General features: G+C 40.3%; 1 protein-coding gene across 10 annotated transcripts in view; it reads left to right on the plus strand.

Moving 5' to 3' along the window:
• CYRIB (CYFIP related Rac1 interactor B) overlaps positions 1 to 23854 on the plus strand; it is a 95122-nt gene that overhangs the window by 58828 nt on the left and 12440 nt on the right. For 4 of the 10 annotated variants that reach the window (XM_083822263.1, XM_083822264.1, XM_083822262.1 and 1 more), the window contains 3 exons: positions 3717 to 3753; positions 17371 to 17453; positions 23297 to 23418. In XM_083822263.1, the coding sequence (XP_083678389.1) occupies positions 17381 to 17453; positions 23297 to 23418 (195 nt within the window). In that variant the 5' untranslated portion in view covers positions 3717 to 3753; positions 17371 to 17380. Of the gene's footprint in view, positions 1 to 3716; positions 3754 to 16279; positions 16363 to 17370; positions 17454 to 23296; positions 23419 to 23854 lie in introns of all 10 variants that reach the window. The other 6 variants (XM_083822261.1, XM_083822260.1, XM_083822259.1 and 3 more) reach the window with 3 other exon arrangements.

A 23854-nucleotide genomic window follows, 5' to 3' on the forward strand; every position in this document is an offset into this window, starting at 1 on the left:
CCAGTTCTAAGAGTAATCAGTTTTTGGAGTGGTTTCCTCAAGCCCATTTCAAGCTTGTAACTAAGGCAGTAGAGCAGAAGTGTCTAAAAAATGCCTGAGCAGTGCAGTCCTTGAGCTAGGTCCTATTCTGCTCAGACTTATGTGATGCTCAGATTCCTTGATCGAGAACATCCCTACCACAGCCCACCTCGGGCTTGCACGGAGTCCAAGTTGATGATGCTTAGCAAGGGAAATCCCAGTGTGATCTTGAACTTCAAGCAAGTAATTTAAATACTTTATCTGTCAAGGTAGCAAAGGGGATTGTTCTCTGAACACTTAGTATAAGGCTAAAGCCTTAGTACCTAACGCTTAATGGAGTGCAGGAATCCTCTGTGAGCTTTCTTTGACTAGTGGTGGAAGCTTGCCTCGTGGAGTAATTCTTTTCTGAAGTTTCCTGGTGAGCTGAGGTACCGAGCTAGGACACAGAAAGTAGTCTAGATCCTTCTAACAAAGTTGTCTTTTCTTACTACTCAGTCTCTTCAGTTCTTAGTAGGCAGAAGCACCGTAGTGTTGGAAAGCTGCAAAATCCCCTTTCTTACCAGTCCCCATCTGCTACATTTGCTGCCGAGGCGGTGCTTATGTGTAGGGGTTTCTGAAGAAGTTCAGGGGAGCTGGGCAGAAGGCCTTGTTTGCATGCTGGCAGTTACTGGTGAGCTTGTGCTCTTCTGAGATCTGTTCCCGTGCACTGCTGAGTTGAGCAGTATCGGTTCCATACGAGGCGGATACCCAAAGCACAGAGCTTATCCCGTGGTTAGCCTGTTACCAGGCTTTTTCAAGTTTCATTACCTGCAGGATGCCAAGTTTACTTAGTGCCTCTTTTATATTTGGGTAGCGTTTAACTTCCGTCAGCTTCAGGCTTCTCCTGACTTGCTGATTCACTACCCAGCGCTAATGGTGTAGACGGCTTCTCCCATCAGTTCTCCAGCTGCTGTGACAACTCTTACAATTCCTGTTCCGCTTGGCCTAAGGAGTTAGCATACGCTTCAGCCTCCTCCTGCTGTGGTGAAGTTAGGCTGCAAGTCAGGGGCCGTGTGCCTCTGTTTGTGTAACAGAGGTTCCAAAAAATGAAATGCATTAATCTTTCTGCTGCCTGACACTTTTAAAATAAAATAAATCCACAAGCTCTTAACCCATTGAATAAAAGGTAACTTTCCTCACAACTACTTCTCTCTGTGCCATTATTTTCAATACTTAGCTGCCTCAAAATTGTGAAATCTAGGAAAAATGCTTGTTTCTATGTTGCTCATTTTTCACTACCTATTGAATTATATGGTATACGCTTCATCTTCTGCCTGCTGGTATTCTGTCTATATCAATCTTCAGATCCAGACCTTGAGAATCAGATTCAGAAGGGAGACTGGATATATTGCAGATCCTCTCTGCAGAGAGAGATGTGGTAACGCACCCTGAACCTGACAACTGGCTCATCTTTATTCAGATACTCACTTGTGTCTGAACTGAGGTGCATCCAAAGCGCAAAAGTTAGTCTTCGAAAGAGTCCATCACGCCATTAATTTCACATCTGGCCATTTTTAATGAATGTTCGGTGATTATTCCCCACCGACTGCTAGAGATCTGTAAGTCAATTCCTTACCCGTTTACACTGTGCTTTATTACGTAGCGCAGTGTTAATACCAACAGTTACAATACCCCGTGGTGCTTGGGTTTTGCCGTGTGACTTCATACCTATCAGCTTGCCGGCATAAACCAAGTTGATAACATCAAATACGCTCAGTCTGTTTTGCATGAAAGCATGCTCATCGGTACTAAGTTGGGACCTGGGGGTGCTGGTTGATGGCCGGCTGACCAGGAGCCAGCAGCGTGCCCAGGTGGCGAAGAAGGCCAATGGCATCCTGGCCTGCGTCAGAAATAGTGTGGCCAGCAGGACCGGGAAAGGGATTGTCCCCTTGTATACAGCACTGGTGAGACTGCACCTTGAATATTGTGTTCGGTTTGGGGGACTTTGAGTTGCTCTAGTGTGTGTGGAGAAGTGTGTGGTGAAGGGCCTGGAGCACAAGTCCTGTGAGGAGCGGCTGAGGGAACTGGGGGTGTTTGGTCTGGAGAAGAGGAGGCTCAGGGGAGACCTTAGTGCTCTCTGCAGCCACCTGAAAGGAAGCTGTGGGGAGCTGGGGGTCGGCCTCTTCTCACAGGTAACCAGTGATAGGACCAGAGGGAATGGCCTCAAGTTGTGCCAGGGGAGGTTCAGGTTGGACATCAGGAGGAATTTCTTCATGGAGGGGGTGGTCAGGCATTGAAGCGGGCTGCCCAGGGGAGTGGTGGAGTCCCCATCCCTGGAGATATTTAAGAGATGTGTGGATGGGGCACTAAGGGACATGGTTTAGTGATGGGACTCTTTGGGTCAGAGTGACAGCTGGACTTTGTGATCTTGAAGGTCTGCTCCAACCTAGGTGATTCTGTGATAAAGATGGGAATCCAGTTAGTGGATTCCTGTCTTTCTGCCTGTTGTTTGGAGCTGGTGTAACAGGCCAGTGATTCTGAGCTTTCCTGGTTGCTTCCCTTCTGCTGAAGGGCTCTAAACTTCTGTCCTCCTGGCTTCATTATCACAAGAGTCCTGAAAGACTTTGTTTATGATCAATCACTCATTTGTCTGAAGCCTTGAGGACAAGCTATCTGAGCATCAGCGCACTCTTCTCAAAAGAGTTAAGTGCTTACAAATGCAATATTCTATATGGAAAGATGTGAAGAGCTGAGCAATTCTTCATTTTTCTAGTAATTGTATCAGTTGGAAATTTAGTCACGTATTTGTAGCAATAAACTAATACTGTTAGGGATTTTAAATTTTTTCCAACCTTTGCTGCTATCGTGCTTTTTCTCCCTGTTACTTTCACGTTTACTCATATACTTTGGCCATTCTAATGAATTTGGACTATTCTAATTCTTAATAGGTCTGTTTAGTTAGTCAATCTAAATTTAGTTGGATTTCCAGTCAAAATGGTCTTAACCAGTGTTTCTTGACTACCCAGAAATGTGTTTTTAGGTAGAAACTTCTGTGTTCTTTCTTAAATGTTGTTTCCTGTTTGATTTTTTTTTTTATTATTTCAATTTTCTGTTATTTCAGGAAACGAGCTTTTTGAAGTAGTGTCTTTGCATCTGACTGGTTTTGGTTTCTGTTCACAACTTGAGTTGTGTTCAGCCCTGACCTGTAGGGGACCAACATTTTCCAGTTAGTGTTTTGGTTTTTGTTGCTTTGCCTCAAAGTGTGAATTGAGCAGTCTATGGTCAAGAGGAGGAAAAAGACGTACATAAAATATCGGAGAGTAGGTGGAATTTAGGGGAATATAAACTAAATCTAATTTTGCCACTGATATTTTATTACAGCTTTGACCCTCTAGTAATTAAATTTATTATGGCATATGTGCTTTTTCAGATTATCTAACACCAGCAGCCCTTTTCCCTAGAAACAAGTTTGTTGCCAGATAATTGTTCCCTATTTATTTATATGCCTACAGATAGAACAATTCTGCATTCTAGTTTTTTCATGTATTTTTTAAAAGTCGGTGGCATATGGATCCAGAACTACATTTATGAAGTAGATTCTGAATAGTACCATGTCTGGAACAGATGTGTTAGCTTTTGCAAGGCTGCATAGCATTACATTGAAGTTTTTTGGTGCTAAAGAATGTATTTTCATAATCTGTTTTTTTCTTTTGAAACAGAGTGGAGGCCAAGAACAGAGTGCAGCACTGGCTGTAGGTAAGAACCGAAACTTAACCTGCTTGAAAACTCTCCTGACTCGTAAGGAATGAAAAATATAATATGGACGGGTAAAATGGACTGTACTGAATATTAGCAATTTTCTCTTCAAGAACTTCTTTTCCCCAAGTTGCTTCCACAACTTCTGCAAGCCCTCGTATTCTCTGGGAAGTCCTTGATCTGTAGCCTAATGCCTGTGTCCCTGTGGTTAAAGATACTAAATGGGTTGCAAGCATTTGAATTTTTGTTCGCCCGGTACATCGCCACACAGCCTAGTAATGATTTCAAAGACTCACTGTAGCAATGTGTATTTTTAGTGTGTAGAACGCAGTAGTTTGGCCACATTTAAAACTTATCCTGGAAGATCATGTTTAAAATTCTTGGAAAAATTTGAATGGTTTTCCTTTCTCGGCATTTATTTTGTCTCTTTACAAATGTTACTGTGTAACTTCAAATCTTTTCTGAGCCACCTGCCTTAAGCCAGAAGCAAGTACTCTGAGAAAGTTTGTAAGTCTGAAGAGGTAGTATATGCTCACTTGAAGGCTTTCCCTTCTAGTTTTATAACCTGCTACTTATTTAAGCTACTTCACGGTGTGTGTTATAGTATATGTTTATTGTGCTGTGTCAGCATAGCTGTCTTTTGTGTCACATTGGTAAGGTAACTACCAAATGTGAGATGGGATTTATTTTTCTTCGATGAATCATCAAAAAGTTATTCAAATTCTGGGGAGATAAATTAATTTTTCATCAGTTTTATTGACAATAGTGGGAAAACATTTGAGTGCCATGTCCAAAACTCTTTTGATATCCCATTCAGAAATAAAGGATATAAGACATAAATGTCACAGGAATAATTTTCCCTGATTTTAGTATTTGTTAAATATATTGAAAGAATTGTTTTGCAAAAACAAACAAAACAACAACAACAAAACCACTGGTTTTGTTGAGATTTGTATTGTTTTTGTTAATTTTTGTAGAGCTTACGGTGATTCCAGATCAGACAAACAGTCCATCTAATCTACCTTGCCTCTGTTTAGGAGTGAGTCTAAGAACTGGGCAAGCAAACAGCAATATTTTTCTCAATCTGCAACAAATGGATAGGAGAACATCCATTGCTAGCAGTAGTAGTATTTTCATTTGGTAGTAGCATTTAAATCCAAAGTCACGGGTAAGTGTTTTAGCAAAGCTGCAGTTTGAACCAGTGCAAACCCTTACAGCAGGCTGTGCATCTGTAAAGGATACAGTGTAAGAGTAACTGAAGCAGACCATGGCTCTGTCTAGCCAAGGTCTCCAGGAATTACAGTTTTATTTCCCTCTGGATACATGCACTTGGTTTTGCTAATCCTTTCCCACTCCTCACTTATTCCTCTACCAGGACAGTGCTGCTTCTGTTCAGGAAGGTGACTCATCCTGCACAGCTAGCAAAGCTCAGGGTATTGCTGGGGATGCTGCTGCCTGCAGGAGGAAAGGCTGTCCAGAGAACAGCTACAGCACATGGCAAGAAACTTCTGTTTTCTTTGAAGAAACTGAATCAACATTTCTGGTGTTGAAGGGAAGTTGGTTATAAACAGAAATTATGTTGGCCACTTCAGCAGCCCTTCAGTTCAGGCATCTTTGACTGCTAATGTTTTCACCTTCTCCAGCTATGCTGAAACAAAGCAGCTGCTGAAAGTTTGACAGCATCTCAAACCAGAAGGGGATCACCAGTGTAAAGGGCTTGAAGGGACTGGTAGAAGCCGTACCCAAGCAACATTTTGAATGGGAAAACATCAGTAAGATAACAATGGTAAAGTTCTAGAGACTGTTGAAAACTGTAAAGCCTCAAAGAATGAGGCAAACTTAATTAGATGGCACTTTCTGAATAAGGTTAAAAGTTGAAAAAGCTTAAAATGCAATAACACTTCTACCTTTAACATAAGTAGATGCCTAGGCATGAGCAAGAACCAGGAGGGAATATACTGATGATGGTTCTAGGATGTAAATGTTTCCAGGCCAACTATTCTTGAGTCAAATGTAGTTGTTAAATGTGTTCAGTGTGCTTTAATGGCTTTAAGTTCCACATATGCGCTGGTTTTCCCCTAGCACAGCTGCAGATTTCTAGCATCCTTTCTCAGTGAGTTGCACTGACCTGCTTAAAGACCCATCAGCTCCTTATTTATTCTTCAGCCTGGTTCCTTCTAATTTTGTTTGGTGCAACTGGTGCATGTTAAGAGTCTGTGTTTTGCTTCTTTATTTATGTGTTCCCCATATCACTTATGACTTTGTAGTTCTTTGTTATATTTTCCCCACTTCAGAAAATCTTTCAGATGAGGAGTTCAAAATAGCTAAACTGTTTCTTTTATGGGAGTTGTGACAGAGCTTTGATCATTTATGTAGTCCTTCATTAACTTTTTCCTGTTCTTCCATATCTTTTTTGAGATTAAGGGACCAGAATTTCCTTGTATAAATTGCGGATTCAATACTGAGGTGTAATGGTGTTCCTCATTCCTTTCTTAACTCTGAACACTTAAGTCTTTTTTAGCTGCTTGTGAGCATAATTAAATGCAAACCTTAGCTAAACTGAACGTGACTCAAAGGTCTTGTTCCAGAATTGTAATAGTTAGCTTGGAGCTGAGAATCTTCAGTATAAAGTTAGGGTTGTTTTTATTTTGGTTCATCACTTTATGCTTCCACAACTGGATTTCATTGTCAAGTCACATTAGATTTGTGAGGTTCTTTTGTCTGTCTGCTTTTTTCCTCACTATCCTGAATATCAGCATGAGTAGCGAACTTTCTCTTTGCTGCTCTGGACCTTCCCAGGTCATCTGCCCATGTATTGAACAGCATTCCTGCGAGAAACTCCACTGGTGACTTCCCTCCATAGTGAGAATTGATCACTTACTATTTTTATCTGTTCCTTCTTAACTGTTCAGGGATCTTCCTTCTTATCCTATGGCTTTTATTTTTTTCCTTTAAAAGCCCTCTTTTGAGTAAATTTAACAAAGGGCTTTGGCAATCCAACTAGTTTATGTCAGCTGGATTACCACTATCTGATTGGCATAGCTAATTGCACTTTGATAGCTCTCCTTTCAGTAATACCTCTGGAACAGATCTTTGTAATATATCGTCACCTCTTAAAAAGTTATTCTTTTTGCATTATCATGGCTAAACCAAGGAGGGTCTCCTCTAAAGTACCTAATGATTTTTGAGACTTTAGGTCCCTTTCAGTTAGACCTGTAAATCAGAGCAAACATCTTGTGGTGCAAGGTGGTACGGCTTTGCAGAATTCACTGAGGGACTGGTGCAGGAAATCAGAGCTCCACATAACACTCCGCATACTTGCTGCTGATCTCACAGGATTGCAGGTTGTGTAACGTCTCTGGAGAATAGCAAACATTCCCCTGTATTTCCAATAGGTGGATGGGAAAAAAAAATCAATCTTATGTTTATGGGACACCTTTAGCTCAATTTGAAAAGAAAATTTGGGGTATACATCGGGGGGGGGGGGATTGGAAAGTGTAACAAAAGATATTCAGCACAGTTAATCACATTGGTCTAGATTATTCATTCACACTGACTTTCTAACAAGGAAAAAAAGGGTATCGAGAGACTAAGTAGTTAGAGATTCAGATTGCCTCGTGAGACAATCTGAAGAACTAACTGGAAATAACAGACTGCAGCAGAAACTTGATCTTGCAAGAAATCTTAGGAAATTTTGAAGAAGCAAACAACCATGTAGAGACCATTTTTTTTCCCAGCCTAATGCCTGTCTGACTTTGTTACTGTTCTGAAAACAGATGGATGGGGTATCAGTCTGCTGGTCATCTTCTGTTATACCATCAGGAACCTGATGGGTTTCATTAGCTGCCTGCAAGCATGCTCTGTCTGATGGGTATCTTGGAAAAGGAAGGCTCTACAGGATAATCGGAAAGGTTTCCTGAGATACACAAATCTGCCTTCCCTGCTATGTGATTTGGAAGGCCATAGGACTTATATTCCTCCTTGGTTGTTCAGAGCCAGTGTGTCACTGACATTCTCAAATGGACAGTCAGCGTCAGCTTCATACACACGAGATTTGCATTTGTGCATGCTGAGAAAATCTTTTGAGATAAGATATGTAAATGACTACATATATCCATCAGCTTTTTGAATAGGTAATATAACGCTGTTAGGATAGGAGTTGCAAGGCGAGGCACTGAAAGGGCTGCAGTATTGCAGTTCAGAGCCAAACTAAAATGAAATATTTCATTTAAACATTGCAGATCAGTGCAGATGACTGTACTCCTTGTATGAGTACATTAGATGGCAGTAGCGGGCAGGCTGTTTGTCAGAGCATCAGAGGAAACTTCATCCAGCTTGCTTACTGAAGCATATGGCAGCCTGATTCATATAGATGGAAATGGAGCTATTCTGAAGGAAAACACGTTTCCACATAAACCCAGGACTGCAGAGGAGTGCTTTTTCATAAGTGAAATACCAATTCAAGGTGGCAGATCAGTTGTATTAGGCCCCGTAGCGAAGATAGGGATTGAACGTATCGAACTGCTGTCCAGAAAATAAAAGGAGAACTTAGTTTTTTTTACTCTTGGATGAAAAGCTGACAGGAGGAGGGCTTGGCACACAAATTATTTTGGTGGTGTGTTTATTTTTGAGAAGGGAGCTTGACAGCTCTTAAACAGTAGCCTTGAAATACAAAACTTATTACTGTAGAGTAGTATAGCACTGTTTTAATAGGCATACCATCTTCTGTAGAGTAAGAAAAGCTTCTTTGTAAAAATATTTTTTAAAAAGTTTAAATCTCCATCTCTTTTTGAATGCATTTTTTCATCTTTATGTACCTTCAATATTTTCTTTATTCAAAGAAAGTTGAGAACATTTGTTTTTTATCAGTATGGAGGAAAAAAGGCAGACTTTAAGATCAGCCAATGTTTCCCTGATAATTTCAGTTGGTTAAATACTGTATTTGGGCTGGAAGGAAATTGCTGGCTCTCAGTCATGTAAGATGCTAAGATAGTACAAAGTAGTGTGAACACATTTGTTACACGCTTCCCTTTATCTGGAAGATGAAATTGTAAGGCAGTGACCTCTGTCGGAGGAGTTACAGCACTGCAGAAGACTTCTTGAGATTTTAAACTTCCAAGGAGAAAGCAAAGTGTAAACTACATCATTTGGGTATAAATATGCCTAGAGAAAGCCTTTTGTCTCCTAAGAGTTATTTATTTATTTATTTATTTTACTTACAAGCTTGCTCTTGGCATAGTTGCAGTTACTCAAGGGTAAATCAGAGTGGATTTTTCAGAGCTTCAGCTCTCCCTTTTTCAGTACAAATTCTGGTTTAAAAATAAGAATAATCCTTCCAGACAAATTAGGTCTTCTTGCGAATTTGTCTGGCACTCCTTAAGCTATGAGCTATAATAAACTTAAGTTGTATGCTGTCAGCTGTGCCACTAAAATATTCCCAAATTAACAAGGCTTTAAGACTGCCTCTTCTAGAGGAACTGTGGAGTCTTCAGTGCCTTTCCCTAGGTTTCCTCTAAATGGAAAAATGGTCTAATAAACATTGAGCTGCCTGCATTTTACAATTTTGGTTTCAAGGAATGTGAAGCTTTTTCACTAGGCTGTTTTCCCTGGCAGGGCTCTGTTTTCCTGATAGGGCAGGTTTTGAACTCACTGTTGTTCAGAAAGGAGACACTATTAATGATGTGTGATCTTAAAAAAAAGTAACTTCAGTTTCAGCAAAGGTAGTTTATTGTGTCAAAGTCAGTTTAGATAAAAGAACTGATATCAGAGGCAGCTTTAAATAGCCTGTAAGCAGTACTTTTATTAAGTTAGCCTGAATACTTCCTTTTCTATAGAGAAAACATTTTCTTGTAGTATACTTCTTTTTTGCATTATTTGTGTAAGATAGGGATGATTGAAGCCCCTGGAATTCAGTGGCTTTTTTTCCCCTTTTTTAATTGTTCATGAGAATAAAATCATGGTTGATTTGTAACCAGTGGTGTGTGGAAGAATAACCACTAGATGTCAGTAGTGGAAAGCAGTGTGTGGATCTTTGCATAGGTTTAGACTGAAGTATGCTGTGAAAGTGTGTGTAAAATGATGAAATCCTGTCCTCGCTAGAACAAATTGTTTAGTGGTGAATGAAATAGCGTGTTTTATGTGGAATTGGTGACTGGAGTGGCACTTCCTATATGCATTTGATCCAGCAGTTAGATTCAGATTACAGCAGCTGGACTGACACCTTCACCATTAATAACATTATTACAGCTGTGGTGGGTCTTGAATATGAGAGCAGCTCATCCAAAATCTAACCTGTTTAAGGCTCATAGCACCAGCTTTTCCTTCCGAAATCTGAAGTTAATAGTTCTCACTTTCTGGTCTTTTTTCCAGATTAAGAGTGGTAATGAATATTCAATAATTATTTCTTGTCTGGGCAGTGTGTTTTATTACTTCGGGACTTCGTTTAATGTCAGATGTTTAATTACTTTAAGCACCAGGATTAATAACAGCAGTGGCGATTAGAGTGTCAGAGGGTATCTGTGCTTCTCGGGCACTTCTCAGGAGAGAAAAAAATGTGCATTAGGCTAAGAAAAACGCGTTTGGATCCAAGGAAAATATTAAGACTTCTTAAAATGGCGATTCCTGCAATGTAGTTCACAAGCCCTGGCTGGCTTTTTAAGGTTGAGGGCGGCTGTATTCTCACTGACTGCAGAGCTGAACTGCTTCATTGGGGTAGAAAGCGACACTCAGCCCGATGGGCTGTCCGCTTCGTGAGCTCATGTGTTGCTGAGGGCTCCCTTTGATTCCGCTAATGTGGGCAGCCACTTGTTCACTGGCTTTTTTTCTGTTCGTGGCCAGATACTGGAGGCAGGGAATGTTCAGTAAGCCTTGAAACAATTGCCGGGCTGATAGGATTATCGTTCTGGAGGAACAATACAGGGAGACATTCAGCTAGGCTTTTGTTAGTGGTAACGCTCAGATTATAACTTGAAGCACTTTGTGTCATACTATAATGATATGCTTTTTACTCTGTGTTTTGTCACTTAAAATTTTACCAAAATCTCCCTGGATGAGAGGTTTGTGCCGCACACCCCTGACCAGCTGAAAATTTTAAACTCAATCCCCAAAAGAAAACGTGTGCTCTGTGTGTGTGCTTGCATACGCTCCTCCAAAGTCTGGAGCGTGGATACAGGCCTTTAATTGAGCACAGATTTCGTGCTCTGGGTGTTCCTGTTCAGTCTTAAGCTTCGTTAAAAGGAGTCAGGGAATAGCGTATAGTTTTCCAAAAGGTCAACTGGCATTTTCTTGAAGCAGGCATTCTTTGGTAGTGACAGACATGGGTTTTTACATCTGCTTATTTAACTTGGTATTAGTTTGGAAGCATGCTATTCTTCGAGCAGAACAAAGCAAAATTCAAACTGTCATGTGAACATCCTTCTGGTGTTTTGCCTTTAACAAAGAGTAAGTTTTCAGCTGCTCACCAGTTGAAAACAATCCTTGTTAACGTACGGTTTTTCTTCCAGGTGAGAGAGGGGGAAATGTCTTCGGTGCTCGCCTGAATTTAGTTGCATCATGTGTTTCTATTAAACTTCCCCTGGGCGTAGCTTAGAAAAAAGTACTGAAATGTGTCAGGGATGTTTTCAGCATGAAGGGCATGCGTGCAAGACTTGTTTTGAAAATATGCCTTCGCTTTCCGCTTGTCTGATCGTGACACTACCCTCAACATCATACAACCCCATAAGGCTGTAATGGGCCAAATCACTGTAATGAGATGTGGCATTCCGTATGTCTTATTCTGTGCAAGTAGGTCAAGTTTAAAGCATGTTCCTGGCTAGGGCTTCGATTTCCCACAACCTGCTCCACGTGGCTCGAGCGCTGTGCTGGCGCTCAGAGCGTGCCAGGAGGGATTCTGGGCAGCTTCACAGGGACGGGAGGCTTTTGGACACAGACTAGCAGTGTGCTTTTTTTTTTTTTTCCCCCCCACTCTGATTTTATGATGATGGATTCGTGGCAACAGAAAACTTCAGTAGTGTAAAATGTGTATTTACTGAATCTTACTCTGTTTTCCTAACGAGTTACCTTTGGGCACTCTACTGTAAAATCTTAATTGTTAAGACCCCTCAGAGGAAAGTTTGGTTTTAAAGCATGCTTTATTCTGAATGAGAATACTAAATAAAATGTGTTGAGCTCAATCTGAAGCTGTGGAAGAGCAAATAGGTAGTGAGCTAAACTGTACTTAGGACTGGGCTTGCGAATATTTTGATTTTGTGATCACAAGGTGTAAAATCCCTCTTGATGAGCGTAACCCCAGTGTGGCTTTTGTTCCAGTTGCACCTGAATGATCGCGGGTCAGAAGGGGGCACCACCCGCAAAAGTCACCTCCAGTTCTGAGTCAGCTCTGGGACCAAGCCAAACTGCAGGGTAGGAAATGCAGTCGGTAGTAGTGCTTGCGTTGGCTTTGATCTTTATATAGGCTTAAATCTTTCTTGAATCAGAGCTGACTGATGTGGCAACGTGCTCAAGAAAGACAGTTCATACTGGAAGATCTGCTTGGGTAGGTACCAGGTCAGGACTGGGTAACTGGAACCATTTCTGACTTTCTAAAACAGTAGTTCTACTTACTTGAGCTGAAGACATGGACTTTCAAGGAAATTGGAAGAATGCTTGGTAAATACGTTCCGACTAAATCCATTTGTGCCACCATGGTATTAATTTGCCAAGATAAGTCTTTATAGAGCTGCTAAAATCTTCCGTGTTGATGCTTTTACAGGGCATCAGATAGCAGAAGAGGGCCCGGGAGATGAGTGCAGCGGCTGGTCTCTGACACTGTTCACTTTTCCAACATGCAGATTGTCATCACCTCTAAACTTAGAGCCAGTAGTGGACCGTCTTTCATGTGTTTTGGTACCAGGAGAAATGCAAATAAGCCATCCTGAACAAAACAAGACTGTACTAAGTCTGGATCTGTCAGGAGCCTGAGGCATCTCAGAGCTGCATTGCTGTACTCTGGGATTGATCCAGGTGGGCTGCTGACACCACAGCCTCTCAGAATGGTCACTTTTTAATTTTGCCTCTATAGGTTTCACCTGTGTACATGCAACGGGTCAGCTCTGCTGCTCAGCTATACCTTTTGAAGCAAAATAATGTACAGAAGTGAAGAGTCATCTAACCTGAGCCACTGCATGTTGATCCACAGCTTTTTCCATGAATCTGGGGGGCTCCACACTGACAGTGTGCCACTGTCTCTCTTTTAGGCTATTTCAGAACTCGAGTAACTAATGCTTAGCCTCACTGCAAGAGTGAGTTTCTATCTGTTGAATCTCACGTTTATTCCTTGAAGCAAGGAATGCAAGAAGGGGAGAGAAATTGTTCTCCCAAGAAGCATTAAATCAATTATATCACCTCAACTTTTGTCTAAATTGAGCTTTTAAAGTTTTTCCAGTTTTTTGAGGTCTAACTTTTTAGTTTAGATTACAATTTAGAGGAGTTGTCATTTCTACAGTTCTTCAAGCACACCAAGTCCAATGATGTTTAGGAATACTTGAGAGTCTTGAGTAACTTAGAACTCACCTTGTTAAGTGTCAGAAATAATACTGCAGAAATAATACTGCTTTTGTCCAGCTTCTGCCAGATTTCCACTCACTCCGTACAAACTGAACATGTGGCGAATACTTGGCTGTGAAGAAAGCAAATGTGATCGTGTCTTTTGAATGGAACTGTGATACGGCTAAAGCTTATCTAGATTGTTTCAGTATGCTCAGTGCACAAGGGAAGAAGTCTGTTGAAGACTTTGTTACTAAGAAGTGTATGTGCAACTCTGTGTAAGTTTGAATGCATTCCTACATCACCTGTTGTCTTGTTGTCATGGTTGAACTAATTCATTCTCATCTTCAGCTTCTCTCCTTTTCTGAGAGAAGTTGTTCACCAGCCTGCTGTCAGTAGGTCAGTTGGATCTTCTGCTTGAGTCTCTGTTGTGCCCAGTGTTCCAGGGTAGTGTCCAGCCTTTGGTTGGGCTTTGCTATTGGTTAATCTCACTCCCAGAAAAGAAACCGTGTGTTAGTATAAACTAACTTATTTCTGGGGGGTAGACCTGTGTGGAGCCAGGAGCTGGACTCGATGATCCCTGTGGGTCCCTTCCAACTCAAGATATTCTATGATTCTAACTTTTCTGGGAGATAAAGGTCAGAGTGAAGCTGTCCATATTGCAAATCTGAGTCCCCAACCCCCTATTTGCCTCCCATTTTAGGAAGTGGTGGGGATTCAATTAAATGATCTGTTCTGCCTGTTCTGATCTGTTGCATGCTCTGCTGCAACCCCACCTTTGAAGTATTTCAACCCGACAAACTTGCCCCTAATCTGACCTTCAGAAGTAACGTTGTATTTACACCACGTGCATGACCCTGTAGGCTGTTAGGAGGGCACTTGATATCAAACCTGCACGGGAGAATTCAAATGAGGTATTGAAAATATTTTTGTGGAGGAGGAGATACTGCCATGCTTCAGCTCTTCAGCTGCACTAACTGGTAATTTTAGGCATAAAGTTCTCTTTAATCTCTTAACACCATTCACTTCTGTGTGTTAGCTACTTTTCTGTCAACGTTGGAATTACAATACTTAACGGCACAGTTTTGTGATTGAGGTTTGGCTCTTAAATCTGAACCTGCAGAGTTGGTTGTCATTAGGCAGCTTCTACTTCTGCCTTTCATTGCTGTTGCTGGAAGTGTTTAAGAATGTCTCTATTTCAGCATTTTCTAGATTGCGAATGCCCTTGTTGAGGGAGGGGGCTGAGTGATTCTTTCAATCCTGTGTTACCAAATATGCCTGTGAGATAAAGAGTAATTACCTGCTTTCTGGTGTTGCTTGTTTACACAGCCTTGGCACATGTAGCCAGCTGCTCAGTAAGCTATGGAACAGAAAGCTGTAGAAAAGTTGTCTCTTTGAAGAAACACTTCTTTAGATGGATTTGTTTTGTAAAATGAGAGTTGAAACCGGACATCCTAATCTAAATCTTCCATACATAAGGGCTAGGAGATCTGTTTGGACTTCTGATCAAAGTTCACATGCTTAGGAAACAGGACTTCTGTTTCCTGGTGATTCAAGGGAGAAGTTGAACGTGCAAAAAAGCAAGCGCACACCTAGTGATTTGATCTTATGATCAGAATCCACAATGATCAAAGATGCTTTTCTAAAAATCTGTATTTTTACCCGTTTGGTTGTTCTGCAAAAGTTGTTAGACTAACGTTACCAATTTGGCCCTGAGTAACTTTCAAAAACCTGGGATTAGTTCACTGTGGGTTCCCAGGCTTTTGTTGATGGTGTGAGATATTGTTGAATCTTGTGGATCCTGAAAAACAAATAACTTAGTGCTGGCTTGCTTCTTCTTACACACCAGTTGCATTTTCTTTTGGAACTCAAGAAATCTGGCAATGCAGGATGCAAAGACTTGGTTTGCCAAACAGTTTGTGTAGGGTTCACACTGCTTCAGTTTTCTTAATTCCTCATAAACTTACAATTCTTACTGCCATGTTGCTTCCCTCCAAGTACATCAACCTTAAAGCAGAAGACAAACGAGCAGACGCTGGTAGATCAGCAGAGTTAGACTAATCTGAAACTTGATTTTAGATCTGATGGTTGAGACCGATGTTAGACCGATAACTTATTTTTAAAAGACTTGAAATCTGTGTTTAGGTAGTATCTTTAGCTTGTCTTGCAGCAGTACCCCACTGAACTCCTGATATTTCAGGGCCGTAGTTCTTGAAGTGTTTTTAGCCTCTGTAATACAGTCTCTAAAACACTGGAAGGCCGTTGAAAAGGCTGCCTCTTTGTGAAATGCCTCTTTGTGAATTTTCATAGTCCTACTGACGGTATTGATGTCAGAAACTTAAAGCAATGTTTGAAACTTCTTGTGAATTTATCTGACCCAGATTAATCTAACAACTTTTAATTTTTCTTCCACTTTTCATTTCTTTTTAGCTGGGATGTGATAGCAAACATAAGAAGAGCTATTGAAACTTGATTATCTCCTGTTCTTGGAAAAGACTAACTTGTATTTGACTTGTCACTTTTACCTGATTTTATGGGGGGAGATGCTGTTCGTTGGCCACAGATTGCTGCTGAGAGGTTTTTCTGAATTTTGTTTTGCGTTATGGAGAGTGAGTCAAAATCAGGCTTGTAACAACACCAGTCCTTTTGAGGCTGCTCTTTTCCTAAGCAATAATTGCTTTGTGGGTTGTAGCAGCTATGCAAAGCTATTGCTCAGTCATCATAGGTAACAATTCTTTAATTCTATTAAACTCAGATAAAAAGAGTCAGTAGTTCAGAACTTCATTTTCGCCGAAGCTATTACTTTTCATTTTTTCCAATGATCAAGGAGAAGAAGGGGAGAAGACGTGCACTGTCCAGTGTACATTTGCTGCTTCCCACCACAAGGTGATGAATCTGCAGCGTGCAGAGCCGGATGGGAGCCCTGCTCCAGCTGCCCCCAGGCGTGTAATTAATACAGGAGACGGTTGTTGGAACTAAATTATTTTGCCATTTTTATTTTTAGGTTTGCTGGCATGGGTAATCTCATTAAGGTGCTAACCAGGGACATAGACCACAATGCAGCACATTTTTTCTTGGATTTTGAAAGTAAGTCTCTCAGCCCTTCACAGCTGGTGTGTTTAAAATGGTAACGATAGGGTTGCTTATACCTGCTGGAATGAAGGCTAGGGGACTCAGTTGCAAACCTGCAAACTGAAAAAGGGTTGCATGTGGTTTGTTTTTGTGTTTTTGTTTTGTTTTTTTTTCAGTAGTAGCCAAGCCACCATCATGCTGCTGTGTAAATTTTTTTTTCGTGTGCTTAGTCATTCTGGGTCTCTGTGGTCAGTGATGTCTGTCCATCTGCCTGCAAATCAAGTGATCATAAAACGAAAAATTCTGTCAGTATGCCATGGTAATCTGTGCTGAGCAGTTGTTCTCTGTAATCCTATCTTACGTATGAGTAAGTACTAAATCATTCCTGATTCTGGTTTGTTCATTCATGGTGCAGTTAATGTGTATTTTGACATCCAAAAGTCCAAAGTGGAGTCGTCTGAGCTGCTCAAATGTTCTAGGCACCTCGTGTCAGAGATCTGGGGCATACCTGCGATAGCATTTTCTGCACACTGAAATGATGTATCCTGATTCAGCTTTCTATAATGGCTTTCTGACAAAATTATAAGGGCTGCCAAAATGAAAGCTCTTCCCTTCTGTTGTCCCATCAGGTAAAAATCTGTAGCATGGCTACCGTGTCAGTGCTTGCCAATACGGTACTTAGCCCTCAATCCGTAGCACTCCTGCTCAGGAAACTGGTGCTAGGGTGTACCGGGACAGAATTAGTCACCAGACCTTCAGCTGGAGTCGTGCCCCTTTCTCCAAGGGGAGACAGAAGATGGTGGTGACGCACATCACTCGTGACAGGAAAGCTGCATTGCATCTCTGGGACCACCAGCTGTACGTCCCTGAGGTGGGGTCTCCTCCACCTGGAGCCTGAAGGACGGGTTCATGCCTGATGGATGCCTTTGGTCTTCTTCCCCCACCGCTTCATTTGACTACATTTGGGCTGTTCCTTCTTATAAAGGAATATTTTTTTTCTTTCTCTCATTCTTGTCTTGGCAGGTACCTTAACATGGGGAACCTTCTTAAAGTTTTGACATGCACAGACCTTGAGCAGGGGCCAAATTTTTTCCTTGATTTTGAAAGTGAGAAGATGATTTTATATACCTATTACTCTTTGCCTGCAGTAGACTGCGTTTGTCATGTACTAAATGTATGTTTTCACTTTGCCATCTTTCTAACAGCTTTGCATGCCTGAGCTATGAGTAATTGTTCAGTGAGCTTTTGATGTAAGTGATGATCTGCTCTAAAATATCTTGAGTTTGTAAAATGTAAAATCTTTGTTTCAGGAAGGGCTTTCAAATTGCATTTTTACTTCTGGAATCTGACGTGGTTCCCATTTTAAAAACAAAAATGCTGTTTGTTTTTAATCAAAACTTTTAAAATTTTAAAAGAATTGGAATTATTTGAAGAGCTACTGAAATTGCAAGGAGATACATGCATCTTAAAGGAAAGATGAAATATTAAACCTAATTCTGTTTTGTGCACTTCCAACGTGCCTGCAGATGCAGAACAATGCTGCATATGCTGACTGGCTCACAACAGCTATTCATAGCTCTCCACATCACCACGTTAAAGGTGTGTATGTGAACCTTCTGTGATTGGGCGTTGGGATTCGACAGTTAACCTCATCCCTACTTAATGGGGGCACTCAACGTGTAGAGATGAAATTGCTTTCGAAAAGAAGAGACGTGTTGCTTTTTTGATCAATGCCAAGCCTTCTGGAAGGTTCACATACTGTTGATATTTCTGCTTTTAGTTTTTGTTGCATGCCATGCCGTAGCCTAAGAATGGCAGGTAAGTGTTGTTGGCTGCTGCTCTGCACGTTGAATCACTTTGCTTTGGGATATGCTATTGCTTTACTCCAGCTGCGCATCAGCAAGCATAAAATAAGAAAACTAATCTTCAAGTGCATTTTGACCATGTAATAAAATACAATGGCATACCATAACAAAAAAAAGTGTTGTGATATGGATAATATGAGACTCGTTACCTTTTTTCCTTTAAATTATTTTTCAGCTGTGTTCAGTGAAACAGTGGCAATTGGTTACGTTAGTTCTAACGGAAAAGGGAATGCTTGGAGAAACATGTTTTTGCTTTCATGCTGTTTGAACTTGTAACGTTTCTAAACCCTTGTCCTGTACTGTTGATTTTATCATTTGTCTTTTCTGAACATTTTGTTTACGGGAAGATGGTAGCCATACCGATTGTCCATAAAAGGAAGATAATCCAGGGTTGTGTTCAAGAACTGGCAAACAAAAGCGTTGGTTAAAAACAGTTCAAGTCTTACATATTCTCAGAGTAGGTACAACTTAGTGAAGTAGGGAGAAATGATGCAGGGGAATTTTGGGAGCTCCAGCATCATCTGCAAATACTAACCGTTTAATAGGACTAAATTAGTTCAAATTAGCTGGATGCAAGGGGCATAATTCTAAAAATCAATTGCAATGATAATTGCTGCTAATTTATTTTAAAAGTTCATTTTCAAGCCATCAAGATTTTTTTTTAAGTGCATGTTTTGAGCATGAACAAGATTTGGCATGAGAGTAAGCAGGTTGCTGACATGAAATGTTTACATTCGCAGTCAAATTAAATGACTTGTATTATGGCTGAGTTGTTAGACTGTTCTTTATTCATTTTGGACTCTGCACTGTGTGTGTTTCTGCTGCTATACTGTGTATCTGCGCTTCTTTCTCCTCTGTTTCAGATAGCTTGCCTTGACAGAAACTTGGCTCTGACACAGTCAAGATCTTTCTTCAAGACTTGGCACTTAATCTCGTGATACTTAAGTTTATGTTTTTATGGGGATGAGCAAGTAAGCTCTGTATTAAAACTAAATTTGCCAATGCTATGTTACACCTGGCCCAATAATACACAGGTTTAGGTATTTTGTTTTTCAATCCAGGTATGAACAGGCTAGTTAAGTGTTTCTTGACACAGTACCAAAGAGACAAAAATCAAACGTCCATAAAGCTTTGTAGGGATATGGATGCTGAATTTGGAAATGCTTTAGGCTGGTTTCTAAGACTTTCAGATATTTACCTGGGTCCTAGATTCCGGTGATTTCTGTGACTTAAAATACATGCAAAAAATATTTCATTAAATGATACAATGGGCTTTACCCTGCCTTAACACAGGTTAAGCTCATATTTTCTTTGATCATTCACCTCAGTTATTTGAAACGAATAATTGTCTCAAATATTCTCCTAATGTGTCTGCAGTGCCGCTTGGACGTTAGCAGAGCAAAGTGCACAGCTTTGTGAAGGTAGTATTACAAATGTAAAACAGCGACCTGCAACACTGGAAACTTAGAGCTCAACTTTTATGTTGGTGTCACCGCTGTCACAGTGCAAATCCTTTCCAAATTTCCTGATTTGAATAGTAGCTAAAACGCAGAGTACTTTTGCTCGCAGATAGCGATCTCAAGCCAGCAGTGAAAGTGTTCTGCATTACCTCCAAAGAACTTGGCTAGGCTTCAGAGAAGCCACAAAGATAACATTCTCTGGAGTAATGATGATAGAGATGCATAAATCATTTCATCTTCAGCAGTCTGGGATTTTTCTCCCCCCTGCTGGTGGCTTTTGTCCCAGCCAGTTTTAGATAACTTGTTCTTCCCTGGGAAAAATACCAGCTGAAATAGCGTTTGCTGTGCAGTATAAATTTTTAACCCCAAATTCCTGTCCCTTCTCTAGTCTTTAGGATAGCTAGATATTTTTTTTAAATAGTCACTAAACGTGTGTGTTTCCAGCATGCAACGTCATACTTTCATAGCTTTTCGTTCACATAACGGCATCTGTATATTGTTTCAAGTCTACTCTTTTGTCTTTGTTATCACGTGAGCTTTCTGAACCCTCAATGTATATTGCATTTAGTGCAGGAATGTTCTGATTAGATCTAAAAATCATTTAAAGAACTCCCATTTTGCTTGGAGGACCTCAGTCTTTACTTTTTTTTATTATTGGATTAAAAACTGAAAGCTGTCATGAATGAGCAGGGGCTGGCTCCATTGGCAGCACTGTCAGACCCGTCTTCTTGTTCTTTTCGTGGACGGCGTTGCAAGGGAAAAGCAAAGCCGTGTCCTAAAGTTGTAACAGGACCTTAGTCATGTTAAGAGGAAAGAGGGAATCCCTGAAATTGCCTTCCTCATCCTCCTGTTTGGATACCTGTCATTGCTGGCTGCTCTTCCTCAGTTGCCAAAACGAATTCCAGAAGTACAGCTTGCTTTCCTGCTCCGTGCCCTACGCGGTGAGGGAAACAAGTTCAAGTCCAAATGAAAGTCCTATAGCTGAAGTTCTCACATACATACTGATATCTGGGAATGCTACCTCCGTTTATGTGAGCTTCCAGCTGTGCTTGGAAAGAGAGACCTTTCCCTCTTCACCTTTCCCTCTTCCCATCTTTGGCTTCTCAGAATGCAGCACGCCAGGGAGCAAAGAAGTCAATTGCTCTGAGCCAGCCTGCACAGCAGCTTGAAGTTTTTCTACATTGTCTCACTTAAACGCATCTTAATCCATCCTAAATTCTTTTACATTCACTTCACAATCCCTTTAGGTTTACTTTTTAAAATTTGAGCTATTTTCTAAATAAAAACATAACACTTCATTGCATGTCTAGGCAAGGAGGAATTGCAGATGGAATAGGAGCTGGGACAAAACAAGCTATCGTGTTTGTCTGTTGAAGGTGCACCAAAATAAAATACATACCAAAAGAAATAATCCGGTGCCTACTGGACTTTAAAATGGGTATATTTAGAAGTTTGTTACAATAAACAACAACAAAAAACCCCACACCCCAACAAGTTAACCTAAAACAATGGCTTATGCTTTCCAGGAACATTTTAGGGAACTAAAATACAGCAATTTGCTGGTTCAGACAGACTTGCAAAGGTGAAGGGCTTGACATATGTAGCCAGCCCTTCAGTAAAGACCACATGAAAATCATCTTCCAGATACAAATCGTTTCTGAACGTGGAAGGTCACAGTACCACATCTGTTCTGCTTGTCTGGGGGTTTTGCAATGAGGAGGAGTTCTCGTGGGCCCTTCTGCTGTGCGGACCCCCCGACCCCAGTGTTGGAAAACAAACGGTCCTTAGAAGAGAGGGTGAAGAAAAAGTACTATGAAAAATTAAATAGGCAGGAGGGGTGCTCAGCGTGAGACAATCCAAGTGGCAAGTCTTGACTGCATTATTTAACAGCACAATCTGGAACGCTACAGAGCTTCACGTTTGAGTCTGTTTTTCACTATAGCATTTCATGTCTGTGCATGAACTGCTGCCAGTCGACTGATGCTTACCTGTCTGCTCTTTTACCTCATTTTTTTTTGTCTTCATTTCTTACAGCAGTCTTCAGCAGCTTTCAAAATTATAAATGACCTTTGTGATGATCTGAAAAGCATTGGCCACTTTTACTCGATGCCTAATCGATGTGGTGCTCTTAGACATTTTATTTCTTTAAAGGAGTGACCTGTTCTATTTCATCCATGATAATTCTTGGTGGTTATCAAAATAGCACAGTAAAATTGTTGCAGAGTCTATATAAGCATACTCACTAGTAATGCCTCTCTTTCTCTCTGCAATGAACCATAAAAATAAGTATTATGCACAAATTACAGCCAAATCCAGACAAGCAATGCATGTGAAACTTTTGTTTTCTCCCAACACAAACTCTGCTTTATAATGTCTTTTTCTAGTGTGTAACACTGCAATATTGTGATTTTTTTCATTTAAATGTCCCTAACTTCCATCACCATTAGTGGGAGTTGTGCATGTGGATCATGGAAAAAGCACTTCCATTAAAAAAAAGTTATTTTCCAGTCTCTTTAAACAGCACAAGATTAAGAGGATATATTGTCCATAGATAGCTTTTGTTTATCCCTGTTTAAAAAAAAAAAAAAAAAAGGATTTATTGTTAATACCCTGACTTCCAACATTGGAAATCCTGGATTAAAGTACCCTAATATTTATTTATTTAATATCATATTTTTCCTGTTTAAACAGATGAGAATTTCTTTTGTGAAGAGTGGCACTAACAGTAATTAACTTTTTTTATATTAGTCTAAGAGGAACTAACCTTATAACTTCCATCAGAAATTTAAAAGAAAAAATGATCTTGTGTCAGGTAAGCCAGGTCTGAGAGATTTGTACCAAGAGATTTTGTAAAAATGTTAAAGCCTTGGTTTTCTCAAAACATACTTCCTATTGGATTACATTTCTTTAAACACGTGTAACTTTCTGAAATGATCAAATATGCTTTTGGAAAATTTTTAGTTAATTACAGGGAAAAAAAGGGAGACAACGTGTATCCTTAAATGAAAAGGACTGAAGAAAAAAAAGGAGAACAAGTTTACATTACAACTTTTTTTTTTCTCAAGTCTGATTTTGCAATTAGTGCAATAGAGAATGCTTTATGAATGAAATATATTAAAAATTAAAAGATACAGCTCCTTTCCAACCAGTAACTGAGGAGACAGGGGAGAAGGAAAATAACCTGATGCAGTGTTTCCAGATAACAGTAGAAATTGAATGCCTCCTGCTAAGGTTAGTATATGTGCAGTGCGTGTCTTTTGAGTACTTAACTAAGTCCCTTCCACTGAGTTTGTAGTGCAGGTGAGAATTTGCCCAAGGTGAGGATTGGTTATCTTGGTGTGACAGTCATAAAGGCAACCTGCCAGGATTTCTTTTCCTAACCTAATTGTAAATTAGTCAGATTAGATTCAAGGTGGGTTTTGGGGATGCTAAATTAGGGTAAAAGACTACTACAGTAAATGCAATTACCCTCTTGTAGTTCCTCATACATTGTAATAGCTCTTCAGAGAACAAAAATTCTTTGAGTTGATACGTGAAGAATTTGTCCCGTAGGTGATGGTTTACGTTTTGAATTCCATAATGTTGTTAAATATATATATATATGTAATATGTTCTACTGTTTAGATGCCCAACCTACAGAATCTGAAAAGGAAATTTATAATCAGGTGAATGTAGTGTTAAAGGATGCAGAAGGAATACTGGAAGACTTGCAGTCATATAGAGGAGCTGGCCATGAAATACGAGAGGTGAGCCAGAGCGTTACGATTGTGCACAGCCTGTGATTGTTTGTTGATCCTAACAGTACCACCGGATTTAACTTTGCTTGCAGGAGCTGTCTTGGCAGAGCATGTTGTCTCTTAAAATTGCTGTCTTGAGTTCCCTCTCTGGAATGTTCCTTTTTAACAGCAGAACGGATGTCACTTGTTTCAGTAATATCAATGCACATGTGTAATAGTGAAAGATTTTCTTCAAATGTATTCTGGGATTGTTGCTGTTAATTTTTTTTATTTTACCACATAAGCTCTTCTTGAGTTACCGGCTGATTTGGAAAGATTATGGTATGACTACAAGACAATATTGAATAATGTCAACATATTTTTGTGTGCTAATTGGAGAAGTCTGTGTGGGAATCCTAGCACACGAGACGTTTTCAGTGCCTTTTAATTGGTTTTTATTTACTAC

The sequence above is a fragment of the Anser anser genome (assembly GCF_964211835.1).
Source record: "Anser anser genome assembly, chromosome: 2".
Classification (NCBI taxonomy): Eukaryota; Metazoa; Chordata; class Aves; order Anseriformes; family Anatidae; genus Anser; species Anser anser.